The sequence below is a fragment of the Oncorhynchus mykiss genome, chromosome 7, assembly GCF_013265735.2.
Source record: "Oncorhynchus mykiss isolate Arlee chromosome 7, USDA_OmykA_1.1, whole genome shotgun sequence".
In the NCBI taxonomy this organism is placed as follows: Eukaryota; Metazoa; Chordata; class Actinopteri; order Salmoniformes; family Salmonidae; genus Oncorhynchus; species Oncorhynchus mykiss.
The window spans coordinates 59626300-59640731 of record NC_048571.1 but is presented as its reverse complement, the minus strand read 5'-3'; the positions used below and the strand labels follow the sequence as shown (position 1 = coordinate 59640731).

General features: G+C 41.2%; 1 protein-coding gene across 3 annotated transcripts in view; it reads right to left on the bottom strand.

The window, feature by feature from the left end:
* LOC110528117 (activin receptor type-1B) overlaps nt 1-12960 on the bottom strand; it is a 28529-nt gene extending 15569 nt beyond the window's left edge. The window contains exon 1 of one of the 3 annotated variants that reach the window (XM_036983663.1): nt 12788-12960. In XM_036983663.1, coding sequence (XP_036839558.1) covers nt 12788-12875 — 88 coding nt within the window. In that variant the 5' untranslated portion in view covers nt 12876-12960. Of the gene's footprint in view, nt 1-189; nt 806-12787 lie in introns of those variants that run through there. The other 2 variants (XM_021609938.2, XM_036983665.1) reach the window with 2 other exon arrangements.
* Nucleotides 12961-14432: the final 1472 nt, after the last annotated feature.

The window sequence follows — 14432 nt, the reverse complement described above, 5'->3', positions numbered from 1 at the left end:
TGTTTTTTCAGTGTCTGAAAACATTTTTCGCAATGAGCACATATAAACAAACCAGATTTTGCAGGTTGAGGTTTCTTAGCACGGCAATTGCTTTACACCCTACTATGACACTTCACGCAACAGTATATGGTCAGTACACATTTTTGGCACTTTATTGAGCTGGCAAGCTTATATTTACTTAGCACTCACCATAGTTCACAGTAGGTCACTCTCCTCTCCGACTGGTGTAGTTACATTGGGTGTCCGTCCAGTCTTGCTGTAGCGCGCCACGGCAAGATAGGCGTATAGCCATGTAAAGAGTGCCAGCTCCCCCAAGACATAATAATGAAATTGAACAATAAAAAATAAAAATAAAAGTCTAATTCTATAAAGAACAGCTTTTTGTGCGTTTTCACCACATTTTATATCGGTCCTTTTCAGTGGATTAACCTAAACACTGATTAAGTATATCCTAAAAGGATAATATCAGCAGATAATAAATCGGTTGGGCTCCATTTTATTTGATAAGATTATATTTTGTACAATATAAAAAAAAACATACATACAAAACAACAGATGCATACAAACATACATCCACAACATCACCCCTGCCCAGACCCACCTGCTCACATCTCCAGTCTCAGCATCATTCTCAGCCACATGGTCTCAAACTGCACTATTTTGTTTCTCTCCGTTGCCCACGCATGTTCAACATTTAGACAATAAGGAAACTTTTAGATCAAGCACCAGACAACTTTCTAACTCCGCCCATGACTTTATAACATTCCCAGAAGGCAAGGATTACAGGGTCATTGTTCATTTTACATTTAAGACATGACTCTGCCGTTGTGCTGTAGAATTAGTCTCGAGTAATCAATTATATAAATGAGTTTATACTGGATTAAGCATACATTTATTTATTTAGTTATGGTCGGGCTCTATTTTGAATGACAAGCAATTTTACAAATTCTTGTACTTGCAGACATCAACAGAAAGCTCAAAGACACCTTGGTCATATGATACTCTGAACCTACAGGCTCTATAAAAATGGTAAACACATGGGGGAAGTGAAGTTCAAAAGACAAAAGGTGCTGACAGCTTGCTTTTAAAATAGTGGTGCTCTACTGACAGTGTTACTTTAGTCAAAAATGGACTTTGCCCATACAATTTCATAATCCTTCATCTTGTGACATCATACTGGTCCTTTGTCTGGCAATTACATGGAATTTGACCAACCCAGACTGAGATCATTGGGGGTAGGGGAGTGAACCCAGGATGTAGTAGTGGGGGTGGGGCAGTACTTAAAGGGGGAGCTCCTACATTTCGGGGAGATTGCTGTCGGTTGTGGAGGTTTGGGATTAGCCCCAACCTAGAGGAGATGGTAGGGGGGATTAAGGGCAGAGAAGGGGGAGGGGGTTTGAGGGGTGGCACAGTAGCATTCAAGTTTTTTTTAATCCCCAGCAGCAATTACTGTTTTTTGGGGGGTAGGCTTTGGTGGGTTTTTGGGAAGAAGGGGATGGGGTTGTAGTAGTGGTTTGTATAGAGGACGGGGTTGACTGGTGATATTAACCAGGTGAAATTGTGTAACTTTTCTTACGTTCATTGCACGCAGAGTCAGGGTATATGCAACAGTTTGGGCCGCCTGGCTCTTTGCGAACTACTTTGCCAGAATTTTACGTAATTATGACATAATATTGAAGGTTGTGCAATGTAACAAGAATATATAATTTGACCTAAGGCTCGTATTTCTGTGTGTTTATTATAGTTAAGTCTATGATTTGATATTTAATAGAGCAGTCTGACTGAGGGGTGGTAGGCAGCAGCAGGCTCGTAATAGTCAAAGGTATATGGTTTAGAGAGAAATAGTTGCCGTGTTATAATTCCTGTAATAACTTGCGGCTGAACTTGAAAGGGGTTCGTTATTTTACCATCCATGTCCTCCGTAGAGAATGTCTTGATCTACTTCAAATTAGGTCTGTGTTTCGTGCTTAAACCGCCTCTGTGTTTTGATACCCGTGTAGATCTCACTAGGAAAAGGTAACGTTTGTCAAAATATTTTCATAAATCCATTCTACAAAAAAAAATGTATCTTCGCTTATATTTAGCCAATATTGATCAGTTACCTTGTCCTATGGATATCCACACAGTTATAAAATTGGCAAGGTGGTGTAAGCCGACACGAAACACAGACCTTATTTTAAGTGAATCTAAAAATATCCTATGGAATAAATGAATGAAGGAACTGCTTTTCAGATTTTGCTAGAAGGTGTCATGGGAATTATGACTCACACTTTGGTAGTCATTCTTACCATGTCCATTATTAAAATAGGATTTCCTGCATATAGAAATGACAGTTTTTGTTTTCAACATTCATCACAGGTAACTTAAACTATTTTTATTCAAACAGTTGAGAGTATTTGTCTCTTAAGCAGATTCTTCAGTATCATTGTCACTTCAGAGCTGTGTGTGTGTTTTTTTTACAGATGGCATAGAAAAGCAGAGCACCAGTGTGGGACTATTACATGGAATTGGCACCAGGGAAAGCAAGGTGTCTTATTTGTGATAAAGATGTAAGCATGGGGTCAGCAACGGCTAAATAAAAAAATACCACCACTGTGGAATCACCTTAAGAACACCCATCCAAAAGCCCATATGTATTATATTAAGTTAAAATAAGTGTTCATTCAGTATCGTTGCAATTGTCATTATTACAAAAATGTATATATATTACACACACACACACACACTTTAAAAAAATCGGCCGATTAATCGGTATCCACTTTTTTTATGTTCTTGGGGACCTTCAATGCTGCAGAAATATTTTGGTACCCTTCCCCAGATCTGTGCCACAACACAATCCTGTCTCGGAGCTCTATGGACAATTCCTTCGACCTCATTGCTTGGTTTTTGCTCTGACATGCACTGTCAACTGTGGGACCTTATATAGACAGGTGTGCGCTTTTTGAAATCATGTCCAATCAATTGAATTTACCACAGGTAAAAAGACTCCAATCAAGTTTTAGAAACATCAAGGATGATCAATGGAAAGAGGATGCACCTGAGCTCAATTTCTCATAGGGTCTAAATACTTATGTAAATAAGGAATCTATTTTTATTTTTAATACATTTGCAAAAAAATCTAAAAACCTGTTTTCGCTTTGTCATTATGGGGTATTGTGTGTAGATTGAGAAAATTGTTGTTTTTAATCAATTTCAGAATAAGGCCGTAAGTAACGTAACAAAATGTGGAAAAAGTCAAGGGGTCTGAATACTTTCCGAAGCACTGTATTTATTTTTGGGGGCATAAGCAAAGGCTTTAATTTCTGTTCAAACAGATGGAAAGTAAAAAAATATATCTACCGGAAACAAAAGCCTTAAAAGATATTAGAAATAAATCAAAAAACACAATAATGTAGAAGTAAAAACCCCTGGCCACTACACTGAACAAAAATATAAAAATACAAGTGTTGGTTCCATGGCTTATGAACTGAAATAAAATATCTTATTATCTCTCTCAAATTTTGTTTACATACCTGTTAGTGAGCATCCACCTGACAGGTGTGGCATATCAAGAAGCTGATTAAACAGCATGACCATTACACAGGTGCACCTTGTGCTGGAGACAATAAAAGGCCACTATGTGCAGTTTTGTCACACAACAAAATAGTTAAAAAGGTAGTCCTTGTGCATAGAGGAGCCGCAGTTGCTCCCGGGTCTGCGGACCCACATCCTCAGTGAGAAAAACATTTGTGCCTCCCCCCCATGTTTTAGAGTTAATTTTGTGTAATTCTACACATTTTGCCATGGGGTGGAGAGAAACGTTTTCCCCCCCTGGCCAGGAATTCGACAATGATAACAAGTTTAGATAGTTTGGGAGATAGCTGGCTGCTAAACTAACGCTCAACATTTTTGACATGGGCTAATTGAGAAAAACTGCTGATGCACGACCCCATTTTAAAAAATTGCACCTTGTGTATTCTACTATTCTAAACTTGCAACAATAAGTTGAGACCCCAAAAAGCTGAATAAGCTTAATGTTGATAGAAGCCTAATTGAAAGTGTAACCAGAACCCTGAAAATATAAGGCTTCAAAAACATGAATAGCTAAAGTAGTGAGAAATGAAAGGGGATTATGACTTGCTGTAGGTAGTGTAGTTAAGTGCTGATACTCTAGACGAGGAGGGAGGAAAGAGCACCAGGCCAGGCGCAGCACCTGATGAAGACACCCAGACGCCACCACGCAGAAAACACACTCTACTCACCCTATCCTCCCCCTCCGACTATCCCACTCAAATCGATACAAAGGAAGTGTGTGTGTGCACGCACGCTTGTGCACATGCTCCTGTTATTGTATCTGTGCTCTCAGTCTTTGATTCTAGTTGGCTTTCTAAACATAGGTTCAGTGATCTCAGATAAGCAGGCAGTGTGTTCCTCGCGTGGTACTTAGTCCGTGGGGAGGCATGTTAACATTCATGTGATGGAATGGCCATTTGCCATGTTCGGTCAGTGTTTGGTTGAAGAATGATTGGGAAGCAAGAGGGAAAACTGCAAGCCTGAGAAACACCAGCATCAGAAAACATGATAATTTGATCGGTGAGAAGAACATGTAGGTTATGCTGGAACAAAATATGTTTCCATGTCAACATACTTTGATCAATGAAGGCCAGAGCGAGGTCTGTTCAAAAGAGTTACCATTTATTTTAAACAGACAGTAAAACCAGATACATAATAGGCAGGCAGCCCAAACTTGTGAGTACTTGATTTGATTTTTCCCCCTGGTTATAGTGCCTATGGGAGACTGGCCTCAGATACTCAGAGCCTTGACACAGGAGTCCTTGGAGACAGGATGCAGCGTGTCAATTTGAGACGGAGAAAAAAAACATTGAAAATCAATGAGCAACTACAGAAGAGTAGATAATGCAGTTGATAGAAATTAGATAATAGGGGAAAACAGACCTCTTTAAATTTACTAAATTACTCATTTGGTAAAATATATGCATTTGTAAAATGCTTTCAGCATTAGCCCCTCTCAATGTAATTACATGCCTGTTTTGTAGATCCCATGAACTGCGCTTAATCTTACTACAGTCCAGCTCCTCCCATCTCACCCTCAGTCTAAAATACCCTTTCCACGTATCACAAAACCAGGGAACGAGAGCTGGTCACTCTCCCTGTAACCTCTTCTTTAAGCATCTCAATCATACCGTTTCACAAACAATTCCCTGTTTGTCTTTAAGCTTGTTTACTCTGATGCTCTTTATCAACAAGGATGTACATGCCGAGTTGTAAAGGCCAGGGATTTTTCATATTTTCAAAAGAGCCCTGAAGTGAAGGAACCTTCTCACCTCCCAACCTTGATACAAGGTACAGCTGTGGTTTAGAGTTTCCTCTGGGCTTGAGTGGTTAAGCAAAGTCATTTGGGGTCTTTTATTCGGTGTGGTATAGATACAGTGGGGCAAAAAAAGTTGTCAGCCACCAATTGTGCAAGTTCTCCCACTTAAAAAGATGAGAGGCCTGTAATTTTCATCATAGGTACACTTCAACTATGACAGACAAAATGAGAAAAAAAATCCAGAAAATCACATTATTATATTCTGAATTTATTTGCAAATTATGGTGGAAAATAAGTATTTGGTCACCTACAAGCAAGATTTGTCTCTCACAGACCTGTAACTTCTTCTTTAAGAGGCTGTCCTCCACTCGTTACCTGTATTAATGGCACGTTTGAACTTGTTATCAGTATAAAAGACACCTGTCCACAACCTCAAACAGTCACACTCCAAACTCCACTATGGCCAAGACCAAAGAGCTGTCAAAGGACACCAGAAACAAAATTGTAGACCTGCACCAGGCTGGGAAGACTGAATCTGCAATAGGTAAGCAGCTTGGTTTGAAGAAATCAATTGTGGGAGCAATTATTAGGAAATGGAAGACATACAAGACCACTGATAATCTCCCTCGATCTGGGGCTCCACGCAAGATCTCACCCGGTGGGGTCAAAATTATCCCAAAAACAGTGAGCAAAAATCCCAGAACCACACTGCGTGACCTAGTGAATGACCTGCAGAGAGCTGGGACCAAAGTAACAAAGCCTACCATCAGTAACACACTATGCCGCCAGGGACTCAAATCCTGCAGTGCCAGACGTGTCCCCCTGCTTAAGCCAGTACATGTCCAGGCCCGTCTGAAGTTTGCTAGAGAGCATTTGGATGATCCAGAAGAAGATTGGGAGAATGTCATGTGGTCAGATGAAACCAAAATATAACTTTTTGGTAAAAACTAAACTCGTCGTGTTTGGAGGACAAAGAATGCTGAGTTGCATCCAAAGAACACCATACCTACTGTGAAGCATCATGCTTTGGGGCTGTTTTTCTGCAAAGGGACCAGGACGACTGATCCGTGTAAAGGAAAGAATGAATGGGGTCATGTATCGTGAGATTTTGAGTGAAAACCTCCTTGCATCAGCAAGGGCATTGGAGATGAAACGTGGCTGGGTCTTTCAGCATGACAATGATCCCAAACACTCCGCCCGGGCAACGAAGGAGTGGCTTCGTAAGAAGCATTTCAAGGTCCCGGAGTGGCCTAGCCAGTTTCCAGATCTCAACCCCATAGAAAATCTTTGGAGGGAGTTGAAAGTCCGTGTTGACCAGCAACAGCCCCAAAACATCACTGCTCTAGAGGAGATCTGCATGGAGGAATGGGCCAAAATACCAGCAACAGTGTGTGAAAACCTTGTGAAGACTTACAGAAAATGTTTGACCTCTGTCATTGCCAACAAAGGGTATATAACAAAGTATTGAGATAAACTTTTGTTATTGACCAAATACTTATTTTCCACCATAGTTTGCAAATAAATTCATTAAAAATCCTACAATGTGATTTTCTGGATTTTTACAAATAATTTTGTCTGTTGTCATAGTTGAAGTGTACCTATGATGAACATTACAGGCCTCTCATCTTTTAACGAGTCCGAAGAGAAGGATATCCTGCTTTCACTCTAACAGTTCCAGATCCACACATTTTGTGTGAAGAAAAGACGCAGGAAAAGGGGCCGCAGATCGGGCAGCCTTCTGAGAATCTGTAGGCGAGCGAGTAAACTCCCATTGCCATTAGTTCTTCTTGCTAACGTGCAAAATTGATGACCTACGATTAAGCTTTTCCTATCAACAGGACATCAAAAACAAACATATTATTTTTCACTGAGACGTGGCTGAACGATGATAAGGACAATATAGAACTGGCAGGATTTTCCATGCTCCGGCGGAACCGAGACGCTACCTCTGGTAAGAAGAGGGGTGGGGGTGTGTGTCTATTTGTCAATAACAGCTGGTGCGCGATGTCTAATATTAAAGAAGTATCAAGGTATTGCTCACCTGAGGTAGAGTACCTTATGATAAGCTGTAGACCATCTACCAAGAGAGTTCTCATCTCTATTATTCGTAGCCGTCTATTTACCAACACAGAACTAAGCTGGCACTAAGACCGCTCTCAACGAACTCTTTAAGGCCATAAGCAAACAAGAAAATGCTCACCCAGAAGCAGTGCTCCTAGTGGCCAGGGACTTTAATGCAGGCAAACTTAAAATCAGTTTTACCAGCATGTCACATGTGCAACCAGAGAAAAAAAAATATCCACTCAGTGGATTTACTCCACACAGAGCTCTCCATTTGGCAAATCTGACCATAATTCTATCCTCCTGATTCCTGCTTACAAGCAAAAAACTAAAGCAGGAAGTACCAGTGACTCACTCAATACGGAAGTGGTCAGATGCTACACTAGAGGACTGTTTTGCTAGCACAGAATCCACATCGAGCTAAAGGCTGGAGCTGCTGCTGTCAAGGAGCGGAACCCTTATCCAGATGCTTATAAGAAATCCCGCTATGCCCTCAGGCGAACCATCAAACAAGCAAAGCGTCAATACAGGATTAAGACTGAATCCTACTACACAGACGAGCGTCAGAGCCGGATGTGGCAGGGCCTGAAAACTACTACGGATTACAAAAGGGAAATCCAGACGCGAGCTGCCCATTGACGCGAGCCTACCAGACAAGCTAAATGCCTTTTATGCTCGCTTCGAGGCAAGCAACACTGAAACATGCACGAGAGCACCAGCTGTTCTGGATGACTGAGTGATAATGCTCTCGGTAGCCGATGTGAACAAAAGCTTTAAACAGGTCAACATTCACAAAGCCGCTGGGCCAGACTGATTACCAGGATGTGTACTCAAAGCATGCGCAAACCTACTGGCAAGTGTCTTCACTTGACATTTTCAACCTCTCCCTGACCTAGTCTGTATACCTACATGTTTCAAACGGACCACAATAGTCCCTGTGCCCAAGGAAGTGAAGGTAACCTGCCTAAATGATTACGCCCCGTGGCACTCACGTCGGTAGCCATGAAGTGCTTTGAAAGGCTGGTCATGGCTCACATCAACAGCATCCTCCCGGACACCCTAGACCCACTCCAATTCGCATACCGCCCCAACAGATCCACAGATGACGCAATCTCAATTGCACTCCACACTGCCCTTTCTCACCTGGACAAAAGAAACACCTGTGTGAGAATGCTGTTCATTGACTACAGCTCAGCGTTCAACACCATAGTGCCCACGAAGCACTAAGCTAAGGACTCTGGGACAAAACACCTCCCTTTGCAACTGGATCCTGGACTTCCTGATGGGCCGCCGCCAGGTGGTAAGAGTAGGCAACAACACGTCTGCCACGCTGATCCCTAACACTGAGGTCCCTCAAAGGTGTATACTTAGTCCCCTCCTGTAGTCCCGGTTCACCCACGACTGTGTGGCCAAGCACGACTCTAACACCCTCATTAAGTTCAGACGACACAACAGTGGTAGGCCTGATCACTGACAAAACGGCCTATAGGGAGGTGGTCAGAGAACTGGCAGTGTGGTTCCAGGACAACAACCTCTCCCTCAATGTGAGTCAGAGAAAGGAGACGATCGTGGACTACAGGAAAACGTAGGCTGAACAGGCCCCCATTAACATTGGCATGGCTGTATTGGAGTGGGTCGAGAGTTTCAAGTTCTTTGGTGTCCACATCACCAAACTACCATGGTCAAACATACCAAGACTGTCGTGAAGAGGGCACGACAAAACCTTTTCCCCCTCAGGAGACTGAAAAGATTTGGCATGGTGGTAGGCGTAGGCAACAACCCATCTGCCACGCTGATCCTGAACACTGAGGCCCCTCAGGGGTGCATGATTAGTGGCCAAGCACGATTCCAACACCATCATTAAGTTTGCTGACAACAGAACAGTGGTAGGCCTGATCACCAACAACGATGAGACAGTCTATAGGGAGGTAGTCAGAGACCTGGCAGTGTGGTGCCAGGACAACAACCTCTATCAACGTGACAAGACAAAGAAGCGGATTGTGGAATATAGGAAAAGGAAGGCCGAACAGGCCCCCATTAACATCGACAGGGCTGTAGTGGAGCGGGTTCCTTGGTGTCCACATCAACAAAATATCATGGTCCAAACACACCAAGAAAATTGTGAAGAGGGCACGACAACACATTTTCCCCCCCAGGAGACTGAAAAGATTTGGCATGGGTCCTCAGATCCTCAAAAAGAGGATAGTGCGTACGGCCAGTACATCACTGGGGCCAAGCTTCTTGACATCCAGGACCATATACTAGGCGGTGTCAGAGGAATTACTCAAAATAATTATCAACGACTCCAGTCAAAGTCATGGACTGCACGGCAAGCGGTACCAGAGCACCAAGTCTAGGACCAAAAGGCTCTAACAGCTTCTACTCCCAAGTCATAAGACTGATGAACAACTAATCAAATGGCCACCGGATTATTTACATTGAATCTCCCCCTTTTGTTTTTTTACACTGCTGCTACTCGCTTTATTATCTATGCATAGTCATTTTACCTCAATTAACCTGTACCCCTGCACATTGACTAGGCACCGATACCCCCTGTATATAGCCTCATTGTAGCTATGTAAATTTCTTGTGTTACCTTGTGATTGATTTGATTTTTTAAAAACTTTATTTGATACTGTATACTTGTTGTTGGTTTGGGATTGAAATGGGATGTGCGGGGGTTCACGAGTGGCTTTTTACTATTTCTTTGGAATCCTCATGTCTTACTTACTAACCAGGTTGTGACAAAACAATCTGTAGAGTTAAATGCAATGGAAACCAATTAAACTTGAATTGTTTTTATTTGCGGGAACTTATGTGCTCTACGTCATCAAGTTGATAGAAACATATCTTTCCGATTTTTAAAAAAATATTTGCATGAAAATCTGTCACTAATACATTTTTATATTTTTGGGGGGTCCAAATCAGAGGTTTTGTACTGTATTTATTGAATATTATATGAATCATATTTTTTTAAATGGCCAATGAGGGGAGCAATCAATTAGCTTAATTTCTCAGAGATTAAATTATATTTCAACAAAATAATGCTGCAGGAATACTAATATCTGCTTCTAACTAGAGAAAGTATTTCTGAACAATCTAAGATGGTGGGTTTCAAAATCCTATTTTTTGTGCTTTTTGAGGTGGAACAACCCTTGGGCCATAGTGATGTTAAAAACAGGTGTTTGGTGTGTTACTGAAGTCAAGCACAGTACAGGTATTGTTTGGTGACAGGGCTGTGTGAAGGGAGTGGGGGAGGGGGAAAGAGGAAGGGTAGAGAGAAGGAGAAAAGAGGCAAACTGAATATTGTCTTGTACATTGTTATGTGATGTTTATGATGTCACTGGGTTATGATGTTGTGGTATTTCAATTGTCTGTCATAATTAAAACTACCAAATGTAGTGTTGTGCCATTCAGGTCACTTTATGTCATAATCATGTTAATTACCAGATTTTCATGTCACAGTTATGCAAACTATTTATTGTTCAAGTTTTTTCAGTATAATGTCATAATGAGTTAAGTTCAAACTCAACACACACCTTTTTCATCAACGCAAATCTTCCTAAACTCAACAGATAGAAGGCGGATGTGGGTACGGCAGACCCGCGAGCAGCTGCGGCCCCTCATGAGTTCAGATTTTTTGTGGCCCCCACCGGCTTCAAAGTTGCCTAAAGTCACAAAACTGGAGAACAGCAATCAAATAGGCCTACAGAAACAGGACTTAAAGGTTGAAAGAGGCTCAAACTTTCACAATGAGTCAGTTGCAAAGAAAAGCTGTGATTTTTTTATTCAGGCTTTTAACACCATTCAGTCTGGCAGATTAGATAACAAGCTGGAAAATCACCATTATCCAACTTTTGGGGCTTTAAAAAAAATATCCAAACATGGATACAACAGGGCCCCTTGCTGTGCCCAGATTAAATGTAAAAGGACTGTATACATGCAATCTGTGTTTGATAAGACAACGCTGAAGACAAGCACCCAACCACAGTAGAGCCAAACCATATCATCCATGTTATTCAAACATGAGTGCACAATTAGGGGGTTTATCAGGAGGGACAGACTGTTTATAGACCTTGAAAAGCACTAAAGGCCAGGGAGAGGAGGAACTGAGGCTGAGGGGGGGGGGGGGGGGGGGGGGGTTCTGTTTGCTCATTGTTGAACAGTTCGTTGAGTGAGTGAAAAAGGCAGCTTCTTGCTGCATTACAGTTGTATCAGTCCTCCATTGATCTGCTCCATCAGATGAGGTTCATGTTCACTGGGGCTGCATGTTCATGCAGAGGGTGGGGGTGTAGCAGCAGTGGACCTGCCCCTGGGTAGCCTACAAGATGGAGGTCGCCTCTTTCTGCCTAACTTCATCCCTGCCCTCATTTCTGACACAAAAGCACCCAGACTTCAACTGAACGAGGTGCATGAACCCACTCTCTCACGTTCTGCTGCTGGCCCTGACAACCTCTAAGGTTCGACTGTCAGATTCACATAACATCGCTCTCCATCTCTGACACACACACTGCAAAATATATTGTATCCAATAATGATAGCTACAGTGTAAGCCATAGTGTACTCAGGCTGATGGGTAGAACACCACACAATGGCTCATTTTGCAATGTACAGCAGCTCTTGAAAGCTAAATAGGTCAGCCTCAGTCCCTCATTGTGTTGTAGTTTCAGCAAAAGCTTATTGAGAGCTTCACTTTAAAAACCACTCGTTATCGTGTGAGCACACTATCAGAAACTGTTAAAAAGCAGATAAGCAAATATGTTCTCACTGAAAATGATGAAAAAACAAACTCACATTTAGGAATAAGGATATCATACCTGTATGAATCTGAGCATGAAGCTGATAATATGATATGTAATATTATGTGGTCTTTTATTATAAATAAAACCAATATTTCCATATTAGCTTTTGAGAATACAGCAAATGCCTTCATTTAACTTTGATCAGATGACTCAAACTGCTGCTATTTGATTATTGTGTTGGGTGTCAAGGAATGGTGGAAGATCCTTGGTAGATAGCTAACCTTGACGGTTCTTACCAAATCCAAAAAATGTGCTCTCTGAGATGTTAACTTACTAACGTGATCGTAGCTGACAATTAGCTACTAGCTGGCCAGAGACCTAGCTGGCGTTGTGATATTCTCAAGTAGATAGCTAGTTATGATGCATCTTTAAACAACGCAGTGAAGAGGGGTATGTAGCTGCTTCTCTTAATTTATTTATGCTCTATTTAAACAATGAACTACCAGTAAAAAATAAATAAAAATAAAAATCAGGTCCAATTTGCGAACTCGGCTTGCTTGATACCAAATAACGTTACGTGCGCCATGTTGTTGTGCCAAGCAATGTCAGCCCCAGTCGCACAAACCAAGTAAATAAATACACACAGGCGTAAAAAAAAAAACATTATACTCACCATCATAACTTCTGAATAAGCCCAGGACGAGAAGCGTTAACAATATTTGTTTCTTAGCCATGATCGTTATATTCCCATTGCATTGCATTAATATGTTGGGTGGTGTGGTATTGACAGCAGTGCGAGACACAACCAACGATTTAAATATACATCATTGGACACACAGCTCCAGCCAGCCAGCAGACAGACGCCTTAAAGGGGTGTGGAGAATTTAAAGGAGAGGAATGGCTAACTAGCTGTTATTTTGAAGTAGGGCGATAAAATAAACTAGATAAGATTAGAAAGCACAATGTAACGTCTGGTCAAGGCTTAAAATATAAACTTTAAATTCAAATAATGTAATATGATAGTGATTTTATACCCAGGTGGTTTAAATATTGAATAGGCCTTTAACATCGTATGTACCACCCACATAGAACATGATCTCTATAATATTTTTAAAATGTAACTTGGCAAGTCACCTAAGAACAAATTCTTATTTACAAAACTGTCTTGTTCAGGGGTAGAATTTTTACCTTGTCAGCTCAGGGACTAAATCAGGCAACGTTTCAGTTACTGGACCAGTGCTCTAACCACTAGTAAACCACCCCAGTAAAGCTGCCCAAATAAGAATACCCATACCACTGCCCCACTTTATCAGACTATGCTACTGAACTTCTGAAAAATAAACAGTGTGTATGCATTGCAATTGACACCATATATCTAAAAAGGAGGACACAGAAATCAACTCCATCTTTTTGAGAGAGCCGTGTCCCTCCCTCCTAGACACCGAAATGTGCCTTTAGGCTGGACACAGTACAGTAATCCCTCCATTGTCATTGTATTGTGTTACATTGTAGAGGCATCAGAGTTACCTAATACTGTCTTTCCGCTCAGCTCCACCTTGGATTGATTTATTTGTCCACAGTAGAAGAGGGTGTGGTCCTGCTCATGTATGTCACATATAGAGGGAGCTAGTTTGATCCAGTTTATTGTCTCTCTCTCTCTCTCTTTCTCTTGCTCTCTCTCTCTCTCTCTCTCTCTCTCTCTCTCTCTCTCTCTCTCTCTCTCACACACACACAGACACACACACACACACACACACACATATATATTCAAGAATAGTTTTGCACATCATAGTAAGTATCCAGTATTATTTAATGCAGTCATAAGGAACAGCCCACAGGGCACAGATGTTAATTCAACATCTATTCCATGTTGATTCAACGTAATTTAATTGAAATGACGTTAAAACAACATTGATTCAAATAGTGTGTACCAGTGGGAGTGTAGTGTTCAAAGCAATGCAACTCTGTCTTGCTACAGTACATGTATACTTCCAACATTTCTCCTGGAACCGATAATACGAGATGTGTGCATACAACACGAGTTGATTTAATTACTCATGATTACCATCTAGATACCGAATCCAGTGAAGCACTCATGATCTCTCTCTCTCTCTTTTAAAAAAAATATATAAATAGAATCTCTTTTTTCCTCTGTAACTCTCCATTTGTCCAGCATTCAAATAACTAAAAGAGCAGACATTTATCTGAAATAAACTTTGTAATATCTTTGGTTACATAAATGAAAGTCATGAATATTATACGAACTATAGCCTAATTCCATTGGTAAGTATTTGCATAAAGGTTGAACTCCTTTGAAT